At 51.3% G+C, this 23,629-nt stretch overlaps 1 protein-coding gene across 1 annotated transcript in view; it reads left to right on the forward strand.

Moving 5' to 3' along the window:
- The window catches only part of STK24 (serine/threonine kinase 24), a 93,140-nt gene extending 71,657 nt beyond the window's left edge, over positions 1-21,483 (forward strand). The window contains exons 4-11 of the mRNA XM_031466241.2: positions 3,626-3,734; positions 4,034-4,191; positions 9,333-9,518; positions 11,467-11,612; positions 13,452-13,581; positions 14,464-14,532; positions 17,038-17,174; positions 20,440-21,483. Of these exons, the coding sequence (XP_031322101.1) occupies positions 3,626-3,734; positions 4,034-4,191; positions 9,333-9,518; positions 11,467-11,612; positions 13,452-13,581; positions 14,464-14,532; positions 17,038-17,174; positions 20,440-20,476 (972 nt within the window). The 3' untranslated portion in view covers positions 20,477-21,483. The remainder of the gene's footprint in view (positions 1-3,625; positions 3,735-4,033; positions 4,192-9,332; positions 9,519-11,466; positions 11,613-13,451; positions 13,582-14,463; positions 14,533-17,037; positions 17,175-20,439) is intronic.
- The last annotated feature ends 2,146 nt before the right edge of the window (positions 21,484-23,629 follow it).

Below are 23,629 nucleotides of genomic sequence, written 5' to 3' on the forward strand. Positions count from 1 at the left end.
AGACGTTGCAGTTGGAAGGAAGTATAAAATTATCTCCACTTATTAAAAAGAAAATTCCGTGTGGTGTGAGCCCCAGCAGAGTGCCATCTACTTTCCACAGGAGTGACTCTGATGACAAGAACCAGGCATCCCTTTTTGAATGTCCCTGAGTCATCTCGTTTTAATTGAGGAGATGGAAACTCTCAGAAGTTAGGGGTCCTGGCTAGCAAACAGAGCTGGACTTTGGACCTTTTTCTGACTGGCTTCAAAGCCCTGGCCCTGTGCACTTTTGAGTGTGTTCGATCTGCTATTTTTTTTTAATTTCAAAGAAAATTGAATAAATTGAATACACACATTTGCAGGATCCCCAAGACCACTCTGAGGAAATACTGGGTCCTTTGAGTGAATATAATTTGAAAACCACTATATGAATAATTTCTCAAATTCCATCTGCTTCTAGGGAACCATAAGTTAGGAGCGTAGTAGGCATCATGTAAGTCCACGACCATATAACTTAAAATGTGATAGATTTTGGGTAAATTCATTTTTCACTCAAAATTTTTGCTGTGTGCTGCATGTCAGGCGCCGGTCTGGCCGTCGGGAGTGACAGCAGTGAACAGGGCAGCAGGAAGCCCCTCTTAGGAGCTACGTTCTGCTGGGGGAAGGAGGCACGTGGTCAGACGCGGTGGGAAAGCGCTACAGGGAAACAAAGCAGAGGGAGGCGAAGCGGGAGACCTGGGGCGTGGGTTAGCTGGGAGGACCTGGGACTGGAAGACTTTCCCTGATGAAAAGATGAGTCTGTCCTCGCTGCCCGAGAATCTAAGGGACCACCTTGGACTCTTAAAAGAAGGAGCTTGGCTGTGTAAACTGGCCACTCAGTCAGGCAGAGATGTTTGACAGACTTACTTTGCAACATGATTTCTTTTAAAATGAGGTGGCGTGTTCCGTGATGTTTAGGCCAAGCTGCTGCTGTAGTGGCCCCCAAACAGTGTCTCACATGCAGTGGGATTTATTTCTCTCCCACACGTGGGTCAGTGGTCTCTGGGCCCTGCTGTGGTGGGGGGGCTTCCCGTGGTCTTCTGTCATCGTCCTCTCCGGCTGCTGGCGTTTCAAAGCCAGGACCGGGGCAGGGGGTGGTGAGTAGCACGTGTCACTTCTCACATTCGTTAGGCAAGACCTTGGTCACGGGCCCGCACATGCTGCTGGCGGCTGTGGTCCCTAGTCAGGGGAGCCATGTGATGCTGAGAGTCCCCGTTACAGAGGCAGAAGGGGAAGCAGACTTGGGAGAGGGTGTCCAGAGTCATCCAGAGATGGGGTACTGGCTGCGTTTTCCTGAGAGTCTTTCTTTTAAAAACATTATTTGAAGATTTCACAGTCCTTTTAATGACCGAGAGGACCGTGTTTATACTGTTTAGAAGTGTTAATGGTGGAGAATGTAAATAGAGGACTCAGCTCAGCCTGGTCTCACCCTCAGCAAGGAGCCCTGTGCTGGAGAGGACAGCCAAGTACCTCTGACCGCTCACCGCAGGACCTCCCCGCTGTCAGTGGTGTGTCCCCCGCCCCCCGCCCCCCGCGTAGATAGTGGTCATTGAGGGTGGCTCCCAGGCCAGATTTAGAAGGGCGGACCGGGCATAGATTAATCAGAGAGCCAGCCCTTAGTGATCAAGGGAGGGTTCTCTGGGTTTCTTCAGCTCTTCCCTCCCCTCGGCGGTGACTCCAGGCTGCTCTGCTCTCCCTTCCGGACACCTGATTGTAGGAGGGGGAGGCGGTTAAGCCTAAGTCCAGCCAAGTATTACTGATCCTCTGCTTGGGCGAGAACCTGCTGGAGGAGGAAACAGAACCTGTGCTCTGGGATAGGGTTCTGAACGACCTTGAACAATCACCCTCCTGCCATCAGGTGCCGTGAGGAGAAGCAGATCCGCAGGAATCTCCGCTTTCCCCCACCTTTCCCCCTGGTTATGAGAAAAGTGCGTTTCCCTCATTCTGAGTGTTGAAATTCCTACAACCTGTGCACCCACAGATAAGCACGGAGAAGGCAGACCAGGCAGGGTTTCTAAATTGTGTCCTTAGGAATGGTCATTTCCACGTGTGTTTCTTGAGGACAAGACCATGGGTGAGGTAACTTGGGGAAGGAGGGGAGGAGGTCCCTGCGGAGCCAGGCGTGCAGCACAGGCCTCCGTCTGCGGATCGTGGGCCGTGTCTCAGTTACCATGTTGGGGGGGGACCCTCGGGAGGCTAGTCACCTGGGCAGCGTGATGGCTTTAAGCCCCTTCCTCCTGGGTTCTCAGTGTGAGGTGGCGGCTTGAGCTGCCGCACAGGCCACCCTCCTGCCCCCTGGGCTTTGTGGATTTTCTTGGAGACCAGGTTGGGCCCGTGAGCAGAGGGGCACAGCTCGCTGGGTGGACCAGGCACCATTAAGCTGTATGAAGTGAGGAGGGGGCTCTTGGCTCGAGCCCCAGCCCTGGGCCCAGGAGTGATCAACTGTTCCATCTCCATCCTCCTGTCCCACTGAAGGCTCAGACACACACAAGTGAAACTGTCTGCTCCAGAAAGTGTCTGTCGTAACGCTACCTCAGAAGAAAGGGCGTCTTGATTTCCATGCCCTTTGGTTTAAGCACATCTGTCTTTTTTAAACCTACTCGGTGAGTGTCACGGGGTTGTGGCTGCCTGGTGACTGACATGTGGGGACTGGAGTTATGACAGCATTCACGGTCAGGTCTGAAAACGTCATACCGAGCATTGTCATTCAGATGAAAAGTGAATTACTAGAATTCTGCCCCTTCCTCTGTTGCTTCTACTGTTAGTCCGTCGGGAGGGAGTGTTAGGAGGTTTTGCGGAAGTAATTCACGTGATTAGTTGTGGTTGAATTCCCTGCTCTGCAGGTGATGGCAGACTCACTATCCCGTTTGAGCTCTAGAACTTGTCTGTTTTTTTCCTTTTGAAATGGGGATATGTGACATGTCTGCCTTACGTCTTTGTACAGTGAAGAATATTGAGGAGTCAGTGTTAATTCCTTCAGGTTTTTCTGAAACAATTACTATGCCATTTGGGGTAATATATTAACTGATGTTTTTTATTACATAACACCTGTGTTTGTGTGTATTACATAACGCAATGCCAATCATTAGGGAATGAGCTCTTTTCAGCTCTCTTCCCTCAAGTTTTAAAATTCAGATTTAAAAAATTCCGGTGCAGGGGTCACCTCAGGAAGCAGTCAGCTCCCAGGCCTTCTCTTGCTGACCACTGCTGTTTTGGTGACTGTCACCCATGTTAGGACAGAGCTGGGCTACTTTGCACCCCCCCCCCCCCGCCCCGGCAAGGCCTGTGAGGTCCCCAGCTGCTGCTTTGTGGACTGACCGCCCTCACGGCTCAGGCCGCGGGTGCGGCCGGCTACCACGCCTTTCTCACTGGCCCGACTTTGATCGCTTTTTTCAGCAAAGTCAGTTTCTCTGGTTCTTTTGTTTTTTGTTTGTTTTTAGGGCCCTTTAAATGGGTTTTAATTGTTTGGGCCATATGTCTGTTTTGGAGTGAAGAAGATTTCACATGTTGATTATTCTTGTCCAGGTAACGTTGACTCTGTTCTGTCATCTCAAACTTTTTTTTCCCTAATCATTTAAGTAACTTTAATCATTTTTTTCCTTATTAGTTAGAACCTGGCCCTTTAGATGAAACCCAGATTGCTACCATATTACGAGAAATACTGAAAGGACTTGACTATTTGCATTCAGAGAAGAAAATTCATAGAGATATTAAAGGTGAGCAAACCTCTTTATATTCCTTTGAAATACCTGGGGTGTGGGGTGAGTTGTGGAGTTTTAGCTCTGCCTCTCTTCTCCAGGGAAGCTGTCCTGCAGGCACTGGGACAGTGCCTCCAGCATCCCCGGGGGTGGCGGCCCTCGGGGAGGGGGTTGCTCACCAAAACCGCACCCTCGGTGCCTGTTCTTGTTGTGCGTGTGATGTCACCATGGCGAGGGTGCCCATGTTCCCAGAATGACAGCGGTTGGAATTTGTCCAGCAGATGACGTCAGGAGGCATCTTTGGTTTTATTTTGCAGCTGCCAACGTGCTGCTCTCTGAACACGGAGAAGTGAAGCTGGCTGATTTTGGGGTGGCGGGCCAGCTGACTGATACCCAGATAAAGAGAAACACCTTCGTGGGCACCCCGTTCTGGATGGCACCCGAAGTTATCAAACAGTCGGCCTACGACTCCAAGGTGAGGGCGGGCACCTCAGCTCGTGGGTCTGCAGAGCTGTCACTCCTGTGCTTGAACCTTACAGCTTGTCCTGTTGGGGTGAAGCCGGTACCTTGATGTAGGTCATGAGGGCTCTGAGAGCTCTGAGTATTTTAGCTCAGACATGTCTGCTTGATGGTGGGGAGCCCAGAGAAGCAGCATGTAGGGGGACTGAGGACCGGGGTGGTGAGGATGGGTCCAGCTCAGCCGGGCGGAGGCACGTGGGATGTGGGTCCTCAGAGAGGGGTCAGGATGTGCAGGTGGTAGTTGGAGTAGAAGAGTGAGGCGGGGGGAGGGCCTCAAACAGAACTCTGAACAGTATTTAAGAGACAAGTACAGAAAGGATCCTGCAAGGAAGAATCGACAGAAATGTGAGCCCAGCATCTGGAAAGAGCAGCGCTTTTAGTGGTTGCTGCAGGCTCTTCCTTCATTGTATTTATTCCCAGTGGGGGTCGTTCCTCTCAGAGGCCCCTTAACGACATGAGGCTAAGTCCTGATTCCTCTTTTTCAACCTCTTTACCTGCCATGTGTTGTGCTCTCCCAGTTTTTCCTGTGTTCTTTGTTCCCTGTTGCCCTTCAGCTTTCTTAAGTAGAACACAGCAAATCTCCACATGAGATCTCCACAGAGAAAAAGCTTCTCTAAACCAGTATTTCTAGGCAAATACTTAATTCAGATACATTGACAAGCCAAACAGGATTTCCTCTCTTTCAGTGGAAGTCTTCGCAGCACATGGCAGATCCCCCCCGAGTTAAACGTGGCCCACTGGGCGTAGAGTCACCTTTCCTGGGACGTCGGTGCTGCGGTTGCACGTGTGCCTGGTCCCAGCACGCGGGGTGGACCTGGCTCTCGCTGTTGAGCCGTGGTGGCGGCTGTGACTCCCATGGCACGCTGATGGCCTTGGTGGTTATGGGCCATTAGGTGACTGCTGGGTTCTCAACCCTCAAGACAGTAGAGCTGTCACCCCTGGCGTGTTGGTTGCTTGTGAGTGACTTGCCCTGTGGGACGGATTAGGCCCATGGCTGCTTGTCCCCTCGGCAGCCACTTGTGCTGTTGGCTTTTTCCTGGGGTTGTATTATTTTAAGATGTTCAGTTCATTCTCTTTATTCCAAGCTGAGGCCCATTTATCAAAGTTCACAGTTCTAGATTTTGGTAGGGCTGTGACTACAATCTGAGTTTCTTAACCCGTCTGATCACACCTCATCCTTTCTGGTCAGTTAGGTGATCAGCGGTGGCCCCTGTGACTCAGGACTCAGATAGTGCGCTTTCAGTATTACTCATCGCTGCTCGCCTCGCTCTTCGTCCTCAGGACTTGGCCTGAGACCTTTTCCTCCCCGTCTTCCTTCCAGGGCAGGACCTCTCTGGGTGTCTGCCAAAGGCGGCCTCTGAGCAGTTGATTCCCCTGCGTCGTGAAGCGTTGCCCCCTGTCCCCTGGAGCTGTCAGGAGCGAAATGCTCCCGCATGGCTGGGAGCTTTTCTCTGACGTGCTCTTTTTCGGTGGATGAAGCTGCTGTCTCAAGCCCACCGGGCGTGCACCTTGGCTGGGGAACAAATGTGTCATGTTCCTTGCTCACCTTTTATCGACTTTTCCCTCCCTCTGGCGTCTCTCAAAAGCTAATTCTTTCATTTACTTGGATTAGACCCAGGAACTCTTAGCTGGAACTCACGTGAGAAAATGTTTGTGAAGTTTGCTTTCCAGGTGTGTTGACATAGGAGGTGTGGGAAGTGCAGATGAGGCCGGGGCCCGAGGGGTGGTGTGACACCGGGGCCAGCAGCTTGTCGCCAGCCTGCTTCCCACGTTGTATGGGGGTGTCCTTCTGGCTCGTCTGACAGGGCGGTTGTGCTCTGTGCCGGACACACCTGGTCTCCGGATACACAGACCTCCTCAGCCTCCCTCCACCTCTGCCTTGTGTCCTTCCGTGCTTGCACGTCTGGACGGCTTGCCCCACTACTGCCCATGTTACAGGTGAAGAGCTTCCAGCCCTAGGGTCCCCGAGGAAGCTTCATCTTGGGGGCCACACGCTGACCCTCCTGGGGAGGTGGAGTGGGTAAGGATGGAATGACCCCCAGCATCTTCCCCTCACTGGGCTGACGGGCTGTAGCCCTGAGTCTCATCTGCATCTGGAGCCCTGTGTAACACAGTCACGCCAGGACCAGTACTTTTGCCCCTTGTTGCTTGTCCTGGCTGCTTAGCTGTTCTGAATGTGTCTGCATTCTTGGTCTAAGCACAGCATTACTGAGTTGTGTTGCCCCATGTCCGTTAGGAACCTTCATCGTTACTATTATTTTTAAGGTGACTTGGGGTAGCTTGGTTAAGAAGTCCCCAGACTTTGGAGCTGGTGCCACGGGAGGGAACTCTGCTCTTCCAGCAAGAAGCCTGTGGGCTCAGTGGTGGAGCCGATTTTGGGAAGACCCTTTATCTTTATTGTGTTTTTCTTGTAAGAGTATTACAGTGGTGTGTTAGTGAAAGGATTGGACTTGGGTGAAGACACTGTCTCTGGACTCACTCCCTCTTGGCTGTAGTTGTGCCCAGCGCTGTGCTGAACAATTTATGTCTTCCCTGAGTAACTGTGGTGCTGGGTGTCCGGTGCTCTGACAGTAAGCGGGGCTGCAGGGGGTCTGAGAGCATGTCAGAGTGACCTGGGGACCACTTCAAAGGCATCGGGAAGGACATTCAGACCAATTCCTCTCTGGGGAAGGGGAGACTCTGTGTCAGGATTGTAGGTCCAGGTGAAGCACGCGGTAGACTTGCTGTGAACCAGACGACTCCTGGAGAGGCTGAATGGGCCGCTGTCAGTATTCTCTTGTAAATAACTTCCCTTTTTTGGTCTTAAAGACAATACATAGTCTTTAATCTGGAAAACACTGGAAAAAATGAGATAAAAAGAAAAACATCTGTAGGCCTAGCATCCAAGCACAAGCTAAGTTATTTTGGTGTCCAGTCATGTCTGAAATAACTGTTCTGCAATCTCACCACGGTGAAAAATGGAAACAGGTGGTGCATTGATGGAAAAAAAAAAAGATGAGTGGAAACACGGTGGGATTAGCCATCAGTTGTTGGAATCCGCAGTTAGCCTGTTCACTGGCCCTCCTGTCCTGATGCCGGGCCCACTGGTCCCTCTTCAGGAGCAGGAATCACCCACCTCCTGGCTGTGAGTAATGCACCCTGGAGGTGGGAGAAGGGTGCAGGCAGGAAGAGCGTCCGGCCCGGAGACTAGCAGTCCTCCTCTTGGCCCTGGTGACGGCTGGGCCGGGTCTGACTGTGCAGGTGCTCAGGCTTGTATACCTCCAGATGCCACTTATTAACGTGTTCCTTTGGGATACTGCATCTAATTAAATAGGTTGCACCGAATCCATTTTGAGCTGTGTTTTGACTAGTTATAACTGTGATTTGGGATTCTCCATGGTTCTCCCCCCCTTCCTCTTGTGGTTCTTTCTGGAATATTTTCTATGGATAGATTGTATTTTGTCTGCAGGTTTGTGGCCAGCTTAACTTTACTTGACACGATATTTCCAAGGTTCAGAGAATTGTCATGTGTTAGTCGCAGCCCCTGGCATCCTCTCACCCTGTCCCTCACCAGTAATGGATAATTCTGTGTTGTCACTTAGGACGGTGGTACCTAGGATTGTCCACATGGGGGAAAAGTCTGTTCACAAGTAGGTGTCTGCAGCTCAGAGCACCTGCCTTTGCAACTTTTGACTTAGGCTCATGATTGAAAACCACTGTTAGTTTTCCCTTTACAGCTAATTTCATGTCTTTCCCAAATGGTGGCAAAACAGGTCTCTTCTTACACCTCAGTTTTAATTGCTTTGGAAAATGAGTGCCCATCCCCAGGTAACTTTTATTTTAAAACGTGGACACGTGTTCTGAATCTGATGCCATGTTTCCCAGGTAGAGTAATAGACAAACTCAGTTATGCTTAGATTCTCTGTCAGCGTTGTTGCTGAGCGCTAGGTAACTTGCAGGCAGTAAGTTAACGTTCCTTAGTAACTCAGTCATTCCTGTCAGGTTTAGCATGAGTAGTGCTGGCCACTGGCCACCAGCCACTGGCCACCTCACACGGGCCCCGATTCCGGCCCACAGTGAACACGGCCGGGCCCCTCGTGGTGACTAGCCTGTCCCTCGACAGGAAGTGAGTGGCTAGAAGAGCACGTTGCGTGACGGTGGAAAGAACCCAGAGCTGGTGGCCTGTGTCTCCCTTACGTCAGTGGCACTGGGGAGACTGGGAGTGGACAGTTCCAGATGAGAAGAGCCTTAGGTGACCTAACGGTCGTTGCAACATCCGGGCTGTGATCGGATCCTGATTCACACAGAGCACCTGGGAAAAGGCTTGTTTTGAACACTTGAGAGAAAATTTAATTATTACATGATACTGAGAAGTACTGTTAGTTTTAGATGTTGATACGTAATAAAAAGCCGTCACACTGGCAAGTGGCAGTACTTGGGGGAAAGGTCATGACGTCTGTGATTTACTTTAAACTGCAATGGTGAAAAAACAGACCAAGCCTGCATGGCAGGTTGTTAATGATTGAGCCGCGTGCTGGGCGTATGGGTGTGTTGTACTGATGCTCTCCACTTTCACGGTGAACACACCTGTCTTTTAAATTCTGGGCGCCATGTGGAGTATTTTGCACAACAACCTAGTGTTAGTCTCCGTTTATAGAGCAGGAACTAGGCTCACGGGTTAGGGTTCCATCTGGCATCCCAGGACTGGCTGTAGAGCTGAGACCAGGGTGCCTGCTCCCACTGCAGAGCTGGGCTTGTTTTTGATCATCGCTTGTCGGGGTGACTCACAAACTCCCCAGACGCGACCCCTGCTCACGCCCGGTTATCTATCCGGTTGACTCAGGGATGTAAACGAACATAGAGCGTCTCACACCTCCAAGAGCAAAGGGAAGAGTGAGTCAGCACAAAAGCCACCCCCCGCGTCCAGGCTGAAGATGTTTTGTACGTTAAACTTTCTCTTCTGTGTTGCCTATTCTGAAATTACATCAAAGGCTTGTCTTTTTAATTTTCAGTTAAAAAATGATTCTCTTTGGAAGCACACTGAGGTGGTTTTCTCCCCCAGAGGCACGTCGGTGGAACTCACCGCTGCCTGCGTCTGACGGTGCTGTGTTGTTGCAGGCAGACGTCTGGTCCCTGGGCATAACGGCCATCGAGCTTGCGAAGGGGGAGCCGCCTCATTCCGAGCTGCATCCCATGAAGGTTTTATTCCTCATTCCAAAGAACAACCCCCCGACGCTGGAAGGAAACTACAGCAAACCCCTCAAGGAGTTCGTGGAGGCCTGTCTGAACAAGGAGCCGAGCTTCGTGAGTGCCTCCCGGTCCCGGGCCTCTCTCTGGTCTAGACGTGTCTGTCCTGCTGGCCTGTCTTTAATTGTGGCGACCAGCTGTCTTTATGATCTCGTGTAGTTCTCTTTCTCTAAATGGGTATCCTTGATTGCTTTGAATTATGCGTATGTTTTTATTGTTAGTTTATCTTTTAAGGATTAAAAATCTGGTTTCTTTCAGAGTCTCCAGCGTCTCATCTTCACTGAGCATGGAGACTCTTCTCCTTAGTATTATATGTGGAATCAAACATTTTAAATATTTATAGTGGAAGATTGAGCTATTTTTAGCTGTTTTAGTAACCACAAAGCCTGGCCTGAAAAATAATGGCTAAATATGTCTTTAAAGTAAATGTTTTCGGTGTCTTTTTGACACGTCTTAGGAAGGAGATGAGGAATAGGACATGACCCCACCGGTCGCCTCGTCCCCCCTCCCTCTCACTGTCTCGGCTGCTGAGTTCTCTCTGGCAGCGTCTTGTGGCGATGATGCCGGCATGGTTTTAGCCTGCTTCTCTCTTAATTAGGACATTTCTTTGAAGTTACCTGTGTATTTTGGTGTTGGGTGTGCCATCGTATGTCCTTGTTTTGTTTGTGAATATTCTAGGAGGGTTAGCCTTGAGTTAGTCTGCCCCCGCCAACCACTTATGAATGTGTATTTAAAAATAGATGGTTAGATTTACAAGAGCACCATGGTTTGCTAATATGTTACCAGTTTTGGTAACAGAATAAATGGGGAAAGCATCATTTTCTAAGCACCTCTGGGGGATGTAGAGTGCACAGCTCATCAGGTGACGTGGGGGCCGATGTTCTCCGTGTCCAGGGGGCTCTGGGCTTTGTTAACAGGAGTTTGCTCCCAGCCACAAGGCACCAGCCCCCGAGAAGACACAGCCCCCTGCACGAACGTCTTCCCTTTGAAAATGTGTTTCTGGTATCGGCCTGCTTGCCCCGTGCACACATGTCCATCCCAGACGCACTGAGAAGGACATGAAGCTGAGCGTATGGACACTTTTGAGATCCTTGGAGCTGCACACTCACGTGGGCAGGGCGTGAGCAAGGTGCCCGAAGTGACCTGGGTTTTCCACAAGCTTGCGTATGAGAAGCCTGCCTGGCTCTGGCTAGTGAAGCTTTTGTAACCCTGAGCAAGTGGGGACTCGGTCGGACTCGTGTGGTTTCTGTTCCTGCCGTCTGCTCCAGTTTGAGCTGTGTGGTTTTCTTGGGAAACAGACTCCCTGTAGTTGGGTTTCCCATCCTCCAGGACAAAGCGATTGGCTGAGGTCAGAATAGGCCGTCTGGCTGTGGCCGTGCGGAGCCGGGGCCTGGGTGAAGTCCTTGCCCTGATCACAGGGAAGGAGGCACAGCCAGGAAGCCGGAGTTTCTCCACTGGGAAAGCTGGTAACCAAGAGCACTCGGGCCCTCTCTCAGCATCCAAGGAAAGGGTGTCTCCTGGTTCCTGTCTAGTTTGTTCTAGGTGAACTTAATGTTTATCTTACTGTTTTTTGCGTGGGGGTGGTGGAGCCAAACGATACAGGAAGTTAACAAGGTAGCACAGAACGTGGTTTCTCTCTTGCCAGCATCAGTAATGACGACTGATCTCTGCGCCATTCTCCGCAGCACTTTCTGTGTGCGTGGTTTTCCTGCGGGAAGCTCTCGGCTTTCACTGGATGGTTACCCCAACAATGTTAAGGGTCCCCTTAGATACTCGATATCTTGTCCACACTGTACACTGAATCCCACCCACAGGTGCTGAGTGGCATTCTTTGAACAAGTCTTAAAGAAAAAAAACTTGAAAGTCGGACTTCACCTCTACGTATTAGCGTGGTTGTTGGACGTTTGAGGCGGAAGCCTGTCCTTCGGGGCAGAATCCAGTAGCACGTAGAGCACACCGTCTCATGCTTTTCCTGTTTTGTTTGTTTGGTGGGCTTGTTTTCCAGAGACCCACTGCCAAGGAGTTACTGAAGCACAAGTTCATAATCCGCAATGCAAAGAAGACGTCCTACCTGACCGAGCTCATCGACAGGTACAAGCGATGGAAGGCCGAACAGAGCCACGAGGACTCCAGCTCCGAGGACTCAGACACGTAAGTCTGCTCGCTCGGGTCCTGCAGGACGCCTGTGAGCCGCGGGCATGGCCGCCGCCGCCGCCGCCCCTTGTCCCCGAGCAACGTGCCGTGTGGGAGCCACACACTTCAGTGATGGGGGCCTGTTGGCTTCATCTCTTATTGGGCTGGTTTCGGGGTTTCTTTTTCTTTTTAAAAGCCAGTCCAGGCCAGTGGTGCTTCTCGTGTTAGTGTGGGACTGTGTTTGTGAGTCCTTGAGTTGCTTTTTGTTGCCAGTGGAAGTTCTCCAAGTAAACTCTGTGGTAGAGCTGTGTGTCAAGAACTTGACCTGGTTTCCTGTTCCTTCATTATACCTCCGGCTCTTAAAATACCAGTCAGGTGAAAATGCCTGAAGTGAGTGTTGTGGTTGTTCTGCTCTGTGTTCTGGTGTATGCCTGGCATTGGGCAGGTCTGCCAGAAAGTTACTGAATGCTGGGGTCAGGTTAAGTGTCTAGGAATTCCATTTGCTGAAGAGATGAGTTGGGTCTGGGGCTGTTTTGGAACATGGGGGAGGGGAGGGGAGGGCTGGGCTGATGGCTGTGAGGAAAGGGAGCTGAGAGGGAGGCGCCGGGAGTGGAGGTGCTCCAGGTCTGTGCTCCTTCACCTGGCGCCAGGGCCACATGCCAGGCTGGTGGGATGAGACCCACAGTACCTTTCAAGGTCCCCAGGTGATTCCTCTGTAAAGTCAGGATGAGAACCACTGACTGGGATGTTGTTGAGGTCACAGCGTTGAGAGGTGAGGGCAGTGTCGTGGGGGTGAAGGGACGGACAGGGAGTACAGGCGTTTACCGTGGGTCTGGGTGAAGGCAGCAGAGAAAATCCTGGCTTCAGCCATGTCGTGGGTCTAGAGAGGTGATGATACTGGAGAAGAAGCTGGTCTGAGGAGGCCAGGGTACAGGGAGCTGAGTTTGATGTGGGACACGTTTGGAGGTCCAGGACGATGTGTCCAGTTCAGGGAGACATTGAGGTTTGGTGTTGAGGGGAGATGTCCAGGCAGAGGATGCAGGTGTAGTCCCCTCTCTGTGAACAGCCCAGGACACATCTGTCACTCAGGACACATTTGCAGAGGGAGTAGGACCAGAGGCCTGGGACCAAACCCCAGGAAACATGAGCATAAAGGAGGAACCTGGGGACGAGGCAGGTCAGAGGAGATCTGGGTGCAGAGTGGCCCTGGAGTCCTGAGACTCTGGATGGGGAGGGGTCATCGGTGGGCTGTTTGCTGCTGAGAGTTTGAGCAGAGGGACTGCACGGTGGCTCCCTTGTCCAGAGGACTGGTTGCCGTGGCCATTGGGGTTGCAGGGATAGGGTGGGTTTTGGAATGAGGGGAGGGGAGGGATGGTGGAGTGAGTGCATCCAGGCACTGTGGCCGAGGGAGGGAGGGGCACGGAGTGAGCAGAAGGGGTATGAGTGGAGGTGTTGAGGGGGAAGAACCCTAAAGGGAGAGAAGTCAAGGTCCAAGAGAGTGGAGGGCAGGAGAGGAGGATTGTTCTGGAGAAGAGATACTTCCATCCATTCTGGGAGGGATGGCATGGGGGCCACTGGCTCTGGGGGAAGTTTCGGGAACCATGTTCTCACAGGGTCTCTCCTCTGAGGCGCGAGGCAAGGTCGGCTTCTGCAGCCCAGGAGGGACTGGTGGGGGTGGAAAAGATGGGAGCTGGTGTGGAGCATGGGGGTGAGGCAGGAGCCCAGGCACGGGCTGCTGGGTGGCGTTGATGCTCAGTGGGGAAGGTGGGCTAAGGCTGGCGGGTCTCCCCATGAAGTGGGACCCCGTCATCCATCCCCTACCCTTGCCCCTGGATTCACCCAGATTTCTGTGTTAAGGGAAACGGACACAGACAGCCAAGCATCCGGAGGCAGCGACTCTGGGGACTGGATCTTCACCATCCGGGAGAAAGATCCAAAGAGTCTTGAGAACGGAGCTCTTCAGCCATCGGATTTAGAAAGAAATAAGGTATGTTTGCTCATCTAGAGTGGCTAACACTTGTCATCAGTCAGCAGCATCTTGGAGTCATTTTTGTGTGAAGCCTGCTGTTTTCCGTGGGCTTTGTGGTCCCTCATGGCAGCTTGTTGTGGAATTCTGCTGTCGGAATTGGCAGATCAAGAGATTATGTTCTGTCTGACTACCCAGCGAGTCAGACCCGCGAGTCTGGACTTGGGTCTGCTCTGCAGTGCTGATTTCTCTCCGGCGTTGCTGTCAGATCAGCGTTTCCTGACACTTGGACGTACAGTGCGGGGCGGAGGGAGGCGGGTTTCACATTTGAAATGACTTTCTAGCTCTCTTGATGGGACTCTGTCTGTTGAATATTGATGTTACTCATACAGGCACCATAATTTTGGGATTAAGTTCTATTTAAGGAGTCTTAAAAGTAAATACTGCTTTTGGTACTTAAGTAAAATTTAATTTTGATGAATTGGTTTTGTGCCTGTTTCAGTTTATGAAAAGCTATATTTTTAGGATCTTTTTAAAGCACAGGCAGTGGTGTAGTTTCTCTGAGGCCATGCAGACCGGTGGCTGTGTGCCCTGGTGATCCCACCAGGCCTGCTTTGAGAAGCAGGTTGGATCACTTTGTGTTCACATGGAGGCTGAGGAGAGAAAACAGGCAGCCCTGTGGCGGCCACTTGCCGCAGCCAGCGCCGGCCGGAGCCCCGTTCCCAGGCCTTTGTCACCTGCAGGGCCCAGTCAGCGGCGCCCTTCCCGGCCCCCCAGTGCCCTTGCACTTGGGGCGGTGCTCCGTGGCCCTACTCAGGTGTTACGGCAAACGCATGTCTAAGTTCATTGAATTATTGCAAGTGTGAATGTTACGTTTTTCTAATTACCTTTTTCTCCCCCAAGATGAAAGACATCCCAAAGAGGCCTTTCTCTCAGTGTTTATCTACGATTATTTCTCCTCTATTTGCAGAGGTAAGATACCCGATTGACTTTTTGGGGGAGGTTTGAGGGGAAGAAGTGGGGACGGGGGCACTCGCTCTGTGACAGTGTGGCCGTGGGATTTGGGGTAATAGGAGCAGCTGGCACACGTGGGCGGAGAGGGTGCCTTGTGCTCCTAGAGCCCAGCCGGGGTGGGGCTCGGCCTTCCACGAGTGCTTCCTGCTTTCCCTGGGGCCGTCTTCTGTCCACCCTCTCCTGGGACGTGTCGCTGTGCCACTGCTGGGAGTGTACACATGGGACGCCAGTGACCAACCCCAGTCCTTATGTTCCCCAGGCGATTTTGGCTTCAGTTGTGCTGCTTTCTACAAAACCTAGTTGAGTGCAGCCTCTCTCTGCCTCAGACAGATGTATGTATGGAGATGTGGAAAGTGGATTTTTACTTTAAAGGACACATTGGAGTCCCTTAAGTCCTTGTGTTTCCTGGGTAGTCACCTTGCCCCGCAGGGCCCCCGGACTGCTAGGTGAGCAGCCACTGTTCCCCGTTCCATGACTGACTGCCCCACCTGTCCCCTCTCAGGCCCCCACTCCCCTAAGTACGTATATGCCGACTACACGTGGAGATGTTTCGAGTGGGTTTCATGAAGATGAACGTTATCCTTTCTCTGTTAGTAGCTAATGGAAAATAGGTTGGAAATACCACTTTCTGTCATTTTTCTGTGCCCCTTTCCGGGCTCAGGCTGCCTTTTAAGATAATTCGGAATGAGTCACTCAGTGCCTTTTGTTTGGGTGGTGACGCAGGGCTCTCAGGGCAGCTGGAGCACAGGGCTCTTGGGCTGGAGGTGGGTGGTCTACGGTAGGAAGGGAGGCCGCCCACGGTCTCATCCCTTTGCTCAGCTTGGCCTGTGGTGCCTCCAGCCCTTCCAGCCTGGCGAGTCAGGGCTCAGCTGGTGGGCAGTGGCTGGAGCCTGGCGTGTGGGTTGAAACCACCGACTACACCGGGTCCAGGTGGGAAGGTGACGGCTGCAGGGCAGGCGGAGGCCTGTGTCGCTCTGCCCGCAGCCTCAGCTGGTTTTTCTAGGCCCTCCGCTCTTCCTGGGACGCCCATGGGACCCCGTTTCACGCTTGGTTAGCTTCTTTGGGCCATTAGCCCTTCAGGTTTTCCGGAGGCTCCTTTGCTTTCCTACGACCCTGACCTCACACTTTACTGGGATCAGTCAGGCGGTTCGGGAAAACGGCACAGGTTTTCTCGTTTGTCTGAAGCCGTCTGTTTTTTATTGGGCACATGGAAAAAAGCTATTCTGAAGTCATTATTCAGAATTAATGAGCTAATCTAAGTATAATAATACTTTGATTTTTTTCAGCTGTGCTAAAGGTAGACTCAAAGGCATCTCTTCCTGTGTGTTTTTATTGTTTGCTAACCTCATGTTCAGAGTGTTGAGAGTGCATCGTTTGTGTAATACTCCCTCAGCGGGGCTCCCTCAGGTGGGGGTGGGGCGGAGCCCAGCCGCAGCCTCCAGGGGGCGGGGCCTCCCGCAGCGTTGGAGGCCAGGTGGGCAGGCGGTGAGGAGGTAGCTGCAGGAGGTGGGAGGGAGCAGAGCGGGGGCAGCTCGGGACTTGGGAAGCCTGTTGTGATTCGTTGTTAACGTTATGGGGTGTGGGGAGTCCCAGACAGACGTCTCCAGGTTGACTGTGTCATGTCTGGTGACACACAGGGTGGGACTCGGGGACAGACGCTTTGGGAGGTGCTGAGCAGACGGCCTTCTGGTTCCTGTCTGTCCCTGTCTGTCCCTGTAGATGGGAGAGGGGAGAAGCCGGGGATAATGGCATGTGGTCCCAACGGCCTGAGAGGCCACGGCTGAGTGCTCTGTGCACTGTTTCCTGAAGATGAGATGGAGGAGGGGCTCCCGAGGGGAGGCCAGGTCGGTGGTCCCCACGGCCGCTAAGGGAGCTGGTTCCAGCGGCTCTGGGTCCCTTGGTGCTGCGTGCTGGCCAGAGCAGCCCCCCTTCCACCTGGCGTGTTCGGGGCGCATCCCAGAAAGACAAGAGCTGCCTGAGGACAGTCAGGGTTTCCTGTGGGAACAGCGTGCTGAGAGGGACACGGAGGACTCGCAGGATTTAGGGCTACTGCTCATTTACATGAAATGAAACATTCTGGCAGGACTCTAGCCCCCAAAGGCACTCTCCCTGGGGGCTGAAGCTCATTCACCTCAGGGGATGAGCGTTGGGAGGTGCGCATGCAGCTTCAGTGGGGAGACCAGAGGGCTTTTCTGGTGTGAGATGCGGGGGAAATGGAAAAAGAAAGCAGAGGGCAGCTGCCGGGATCCCCTTCTGAGAAGGTGCACATGAAGCTGGTCGTCTGTGTCCTTCCCTGGTGAAGGGAGTGACCTCGGTTCGACTCAGGCCCTTTCCTCGCCTTAGTGCTCTCAGCCTCCAGGGAGCCGAGGTGACCGGGCCGCACGGCGTGTGACTGCTGAGACAGTTGCCATCCTTCCTGTGGTCAGGTGTGTCATGCTGTTGTCCATGTCTGTGTGTTTTCAGCTGAAGGAGAAGAGCCAGGCGTGCGGAGGCCACCTGGGGTCCATAGAAGAGCTGCGCGGGGCCATCTACTTGGCAGAGGAGGCCAGCCCTGGCATCTCCGACACCATGGTGGCCCAGCTTGTGCAGCGGCTGCAGAGGTGGGTGCTGTGGGGACAGGTGGCGGGGGTGGGGGAGTTGGTGGCTCTGCAGCAGTCACTTTGGCACTTTGCTCCGGCCTGTGCCTGTGCCCTCCCAGGCCACAGGGTGGAGGCAGGACCCAGTGAGAGGAGACTTTTCTGAATTTGAGAAGTCAATGTGGGTGAACCATTTGAATCTGGAAGCTGCTGGGAAGGACCCCAGAACTTTGAGGTTGTAGCTGTTGTCACATAAGTACAGGATGGTTTTAGGACACCTGCCTGCTCTCCTGGTGACCTCATGAGCAGCCAGAGGAGTGCACCCAGAGCCAGATGTCTGTAACTCTCCATTGGGTTTTATGCTTTAAAGTCAGGTGTCCAGAAACGCTGGAAGTTGGGACTCAGTGAGTTCACTGTGCTCTTTTGTTTGGCTTGACTCTGCCTGTTCACAGCTCTGCCTGTTTTCAGGAAGCCTTGTCTCGGTGGCAGGGAGTTCCCTGTCCCCACCAGTGGGCCTGGTGCCATGTGCTCCAGGGTGAGTAGGAGGAAGTGGGGGTGCTGATCGGACCCCCGCCTGCTATCTCAAGCATGTTTGAGGAGCCTCCCTGTGTAGGAGGTCACCAGTGTGCGGTCATTTAGGGGTGTTTGGAGAGAGTAGGGGTGTACTGTCCAGCAGCCCGAGCTCTCCACACTCCACACCTTTCTCTCTTACCCAAACCCCAGGCGTGTATTGACCTTCCCGGTGAATTGTCCCAGCTGCTGAGCCCCTTCCAAAGAACGGCTGGGCTGGACGAGAATTAAGAGCGAGTGTCTCCGGTCTTTTCTGAGATGTTGACTTGCCAGCATATAGAGCAGTTTGGGGCCTGTGGGGTCACTTCTGCCGTGTGGAAGTGGTGATTGAAGGGGCTGCCTGCCGCCCTGTGAGGGGTCCCTCTAAAGTGGGACTCAGAAATCTCAGTCCTGACCCTGCAGATTTGTTCTCCGGAGCTCAGGCTCCCTCGTAAGATGATCCCAACCTGCTCTCACCTCTAGGCTAGAGAGTAAGGACTGTGTACTCGACTACCTTCAATTTTGAGGCACTTGAAGGAGTTAGGTCTGCGTTTTGGGTAACACCCCTCCTCCTTCCCACGTTTCATACAACAAATTACAGGAATAAAGGAAAATAGAATTAAAACGTCTCCCATATGCTCTCCCACACGTTGTTTTTACCACATTTATGTGTCCATCCAGTACGTGTGAATCACATTTCTAACAGCTTTGTTATAACACCCCTTGAATGTTTTATCCTGTGACGGTACCACATAGACTTTCTCCTGTTAATTAATAGTGGTCCATTTTTCTGATTTCTCAAGAAACTTGGTACCACTCCACACCTCATTCCGGCGGCATTTATTTCTCATTAAAAAAATCCTTTAAGTCAAACACGTAGAACCAGAGCAGAAACTGGTGCTGACTTTAGTTTTGTTTCTTGCGTTTGTGGTGTCGCTCTTAGGACAGACATTTTCCATGTTGTCCCGAATTGCCTGAAGTTGTTACTGACAACGTCTACATGTGGCTCGATTTCCCCGCAGCTGCGGGCACAGGTGGTGTGGCTGCGGTGGCCTGTGCGGGTTTAACTGATCCGTGTCTCTGTTCCCTTCCTCTAGTTGGCATATATGGCGATCTTTTCCGGCGCTGTCCAATAGAAGGACACCGCGAGGCACACGTGTGGTTTTACATTTTCTAGTAGTCACGTTAAAAAATGGTTTTTAAAAAAAGGAACACGTAAAATTTGTTTTAATAATGTATTTCTTAACCCACTGCTTCAGAATCTTATCTCAGAATGCCATCAGCGTAGATGGTCACCAGTCAGGCCTTTGGCCTCCGTTGTGGGGCTCAGTCTTTGCAGTCGGTGTGCTTCACAGTCAGCCGCCTGAGTCCGTGTGAACGCGCCACTTCCCGGGTGTCGCGTTTCCCACGGGACACAGACAAGCTGCCCGCCGTCGGCTCGCTGTTCCCACTCTGCTTCCCATTCCCTCCAGTTCTCTCTTGTCCTTAAGGACATGTGACCATCTCCTCAGCCACCAGATGACCGTGCTCTGGGGGGTTTGTCCCCGTCTGGTCCCTTTCAGGCCCTCCGAGCTCTCCCCGTGTGTCCCCTTCCACAGGGGCTGCTGCTTGCACCACACACCCACTTTGCTCCCAGAAGCGTCACTCCCGGGGACGCCTTGGAAACGGGAGCACCAGCTTTTGTCGGATGAGTTTTCAGAGGTTCATGTGTGTCTTAGTTTGAACTGACATGTGGGTCCCTGTGTGTGGCACCAGCTCCTCCTGTGACTTAGGCATTTGCATTTCTTGAAAAATGAGTTTCGGGGTCTGTGGCTGAAGTGCTTTTCTGGTCTGTTCTCTGGACGAGTGCCCTGTATTTTAAACTCCTTCAAAGAGGAGCTCTAGTTTGGACTGTCTGCAGTGAGTTTCCAGAAACTCGTCCTCAGCCATCTCCTGTGACTCAGGGAATTTGGCCATGAAGGGACCTTCCCCGCATTTTTTTGTATTCCAAAGATAGTTGTGTGGAGATACTGGGGAGCGGAAGAGCATGCCCGTCCCACCTCTCTAGCCCCGTGGCCGTCGTCGTGGTGTTGGTGGGTGGCCTTCCATTGCTGTGGACGAGTCACCGGGTGAACCTGCACGCGTGTGATTTTGTGTTCACTTCTTATCCGTGTATATTGTTCATTAGACTTAAACATGTCTGCAGTTGTGTTATTTCACTGAGCTTGCTTAATTTACTTAACCATTTCTCTATTGTTGGACATCGGAATTGCCGCTTACTTATTATAATTACAAAAAATGTAGGAAACGGTTCTAGGAAGCGAATTACGTGAACTGCTAAGCACCACTGTTTCTGTGGTCACAAAGGGTCTCGCACAGATCCTCAAACCGGCATGGCATGCCTCCCAGGGATCTTACGGGTCATTGGGTGTTACTGATTTTCTGGTTTTTAAAAACTGATTGTAAGTAAAGGTATGTCAGTAACTACTTTACTCACCTCTCTTTTTTCCTCTCTCTTGGGAGGCTTCGCACATTGTTAGTTTTTGTTAACTTATCTGTGAGAAGTTTTTAGTGCTGGAATCATGATTTTCTTAATTTTTATGAATTCTTTATGCGATAACTGGACTTGTGCTGCTTAATTTGTTTGCGACTTGGGGTTGCCTATAGAAAGTAGGATTTCAGTTATTGTTTGAAGTTTTGCAAGTTAATATTTTTAATTTAGAGAAATGACATTTATTTCCTTCTGTCTGTTTTTTCCTAGATACTCTCTCAGTGGTGGAGGAACTTCGTCCCACTGAAATTCCTTTGGCGTTTGGGGTTTTGTTTTTCCTTGTTTTCCTCTTCATCCTCCTTCTTAAAAGTCAATGAGAGCCTTTGCTGACTCCGCTGAAGAGGCGCGCCCTTGGGGGGCCGTGCGCCCGGCGAGGTCGCCCGGCCCGGCCACGTGGCCCCTCGCTGGCCTCGGCCTGACGACGTCTCCTGGTGGGGCGGGGAGGGGCAGCTCCTTCCAGCGATTATTTTATTTTTCTTGTTTTTAATTTTAACCGTAGTGCACATATCAAGGAAAGTGTCTTTAAAAACAAAAAAATAAGCCCTGAAATGTATATTTGGGATTATGATAAGGCAACTGAAGAAATGAAACCTCAGGTATCCTGCTTTAAGTCGATGACTCCCCCTCCCCGGGAGACGGAGAACCGCTCTGGTGGGTCAGTGTACAGATTGTATATAGTGTCATTTTTACGGAACCCCTTTTGGCGTGCATAGGAATCACTGTGTACAAATTGGCCAAGTGCTTCTGTAGATAATGTCAGTGGAGTAAATATTCGACAGGCCATAACTTGAGTCTATTGCCTTGCCTTTATTACATGTAAATTTTGAATTATGTGACCAGTGATTTGGATTTTATTTTGTATTTGCAGGGTTTGCCATTAATAATAATTAATGCCCCTCTCGTGGAACACTCCTATATTTGTACCTCAGCCGATGCAAATTTTCCTCTTGTTTGCCCTTTTGGTACACTTAGAAGTTGATTTCTTTTTTCATCGATGGTACTATTTCTTAGTGTTTTAAATTGGAACATACCTTGCCTCATGAAGCTTTAAATTATTATTTTTAAATTTCTCCCCAACGAAGCGTTCTCTCTCTCGTCTGACATTTGTTTGGAATCGTGCCACTGCCAGTTGTGCGCCAGCTGTGCGTCCTTTCAGTATGATTTTCTGTTGCACCTTGTAGTGAAATCTGCATATCATCTTTCCCACCTAAAAATGTCTGAATGCTTACACAAATAAATTTTGTAACACACTTATTTTGCACCCTCTTCTTGGAACGTGACTCTTGCAAGGGCAGTGTACCTGCCGAGTGTGTGTGTGTGTGTGTGTGTGTGTGTGGCACCAGGAAGGAGTGCCTACGTTCACAGTGCTCCATGTCCCGGTCAGCTCCCTCTGCAACTTTAAAAAATGGTCCTGAGAAGGAATGGGTGAATTTTGCTGATTTTTGTGAAACTGCTCTGTCTTCCTAGGGACCTCGATGGAGGGCTGCTTTGTTGTCCGCTGGTTTGTCAGCTCAGGGTCTGTATTTTTCTTGGCTTGTGGCAGGGTCTTGCTTGCCTTCCACGGGGGTTGGTGGTCCCTGGGTCCCTGGGATGGGAAATAGAGTTCTCGAAGCAGTTCTGCCCTGACTCGAGTACGTGTGGCAGCCTCTCTTATTTGTTGATGTGAACCACTGTCATGACTTGTTGGAGTAGTAGTTCCTGATGGGGAATACAAAGAAAGGATTTTTGGAAACAGGGAAGTTACTGGGGACAGAAGGTCAGTCATCTGGCTCAGTGACGGGGGAGGACAAAGGCCTGAGCCAGAGATGTTTGAGTGGGTGGTTTTTGCTGAGATTGTTACTGGAATGGAGTCTAGTTTTTAAACTCTTAAAGTAAGCTGTGCTTTTTAAATTGCAAGTAGATTTGGGTTGGCATTAATTTCTATAAGGGATACATTTTGCTTAGAGGAAATAGAACCAAATTGCTCATTCCTGTGCATGTTTTTTTGCAGCAGGACTGTTCAAGTTGAATGGTAAAAACTGAGAATGTTTCGTGTTGTGTTTGGGAGAGTATTCTGTGTGAGGGAGCTGTTTGTGTCCCTGTGTGAGCAGAAGCCAAAGGTGAGTTCTGTCTGTGGCTGGAGAAAGACTCCCTCAGGGAAACGAAGCTGATCTCCCCACACGTGCAGCTCGTCCTGCAGAGCCCACGTGGACGGCAGCTTTCCGTTCCAGATGTGCGCGTGGGCAGCAGTGTCCAGACCTGATGCCGATGCCAGCCTCAAGCAGGAGGAGCGGTTACACGGACCGTAGACTGGATTCCAACCACACAGTGGTGCGAACGGTTAGTAGATGCTGTGTGTCGGCTGGGCGGTGAGAGCACACGGCACTGTCTGACACAGCGGCACGTTACTGAGTTTACGGAAATGGCTTCTGTTGATGAAGCTTCTTGGGGAAGACTTGATTTGAATGGCGTTTGAAAGTGGAGCACCGCCGCATACAGTCTCTCCTGGTTTGTTACTTGCTGTAGACAAACAGAATCAGCTGATGTGTTTTTAAGGGCATCTTGTTTAGCCAAGGAGGCTAGCATTTGTCCACTCCGGGTCCTTTCTTAAAAGACAGACCAGGTACCAGGGCTACAACAGCACCCACTGCGGGCAGTTGAACCACTGTTGGTGTGCAGCCAGACCTGTGAACTTGGCATTCAAGGGGAGTTGCCTCACACTCGGAAGCCTCCGATGCTAAACCCCAGTAGATTGTGCCTTATCTGCCTCCACTGCAGGTGGCGGGGGACTTCAGTCAGGCATGACAGCCTTTTGGAAGTGGAGGCATTGGGCTGACTGGCTGTTTACACCTTTTTGAAGTTGTCTTTTCGTGTCTGGCTGGCTGCACGAAACGAGGTGGCTACCGGTGTGGTTTGGGGGCCCTGGCTCTGCAACACTCAGTCTTGTGATGGTCTCCCTGTACCCAAGTGCCACACACCTTCTGAATTGGACGGTTTTATTTTCCAATTGGTCTTTTATTTTCCAATTTGGTTCGGTTCTTTTATGCAGCATTTTATCTTTTGGCAAAACATGGTCTGTTTATCAGCATTTTTATACTTTCTTCCTTGAGAACATGGTGTGTGTATTTCTGCTATAAAATATGGCGATAACTGGGGCGTGCTGCAAGGTGTGTTCTTAAGTACAGGGTCTATCATGCAGGGGTCAGTAAAGTTCCCAGAAACAATTACTTCTGTGTGTTGAGGGAATAGATGTCTTGTGGTGTTGTGTCCCATGCCCCCCCCCCCAATTTATATGTTGAAACCCTAAGCCCCTGTGTGCTGTTGTCAGGAGGTGGGAGTCTTTGGGGTGATGAAGTCGTGAGGGTAGAGCCCTCAGGACTAGGATTAGCGCCCTGATCTCACAGAGACCCCTCATCCCTTA

The sequence above is a fragment of the Camelus dromedarius genome, chromosome 13 (assembly GCF_036321535.1).
Source record: "Camelus dromedarius isolate mCamDro1 chromosome 13, mCamDro1.pat, whole genome shotgun sequence".
Classification (NCBI taxonomy): domain Eukaryota; kingdom Metazoa; phylum Chordata; class Mammalia; order Artiodactyla; family Camelidae; genus Camelus; species Camelus dromedarius.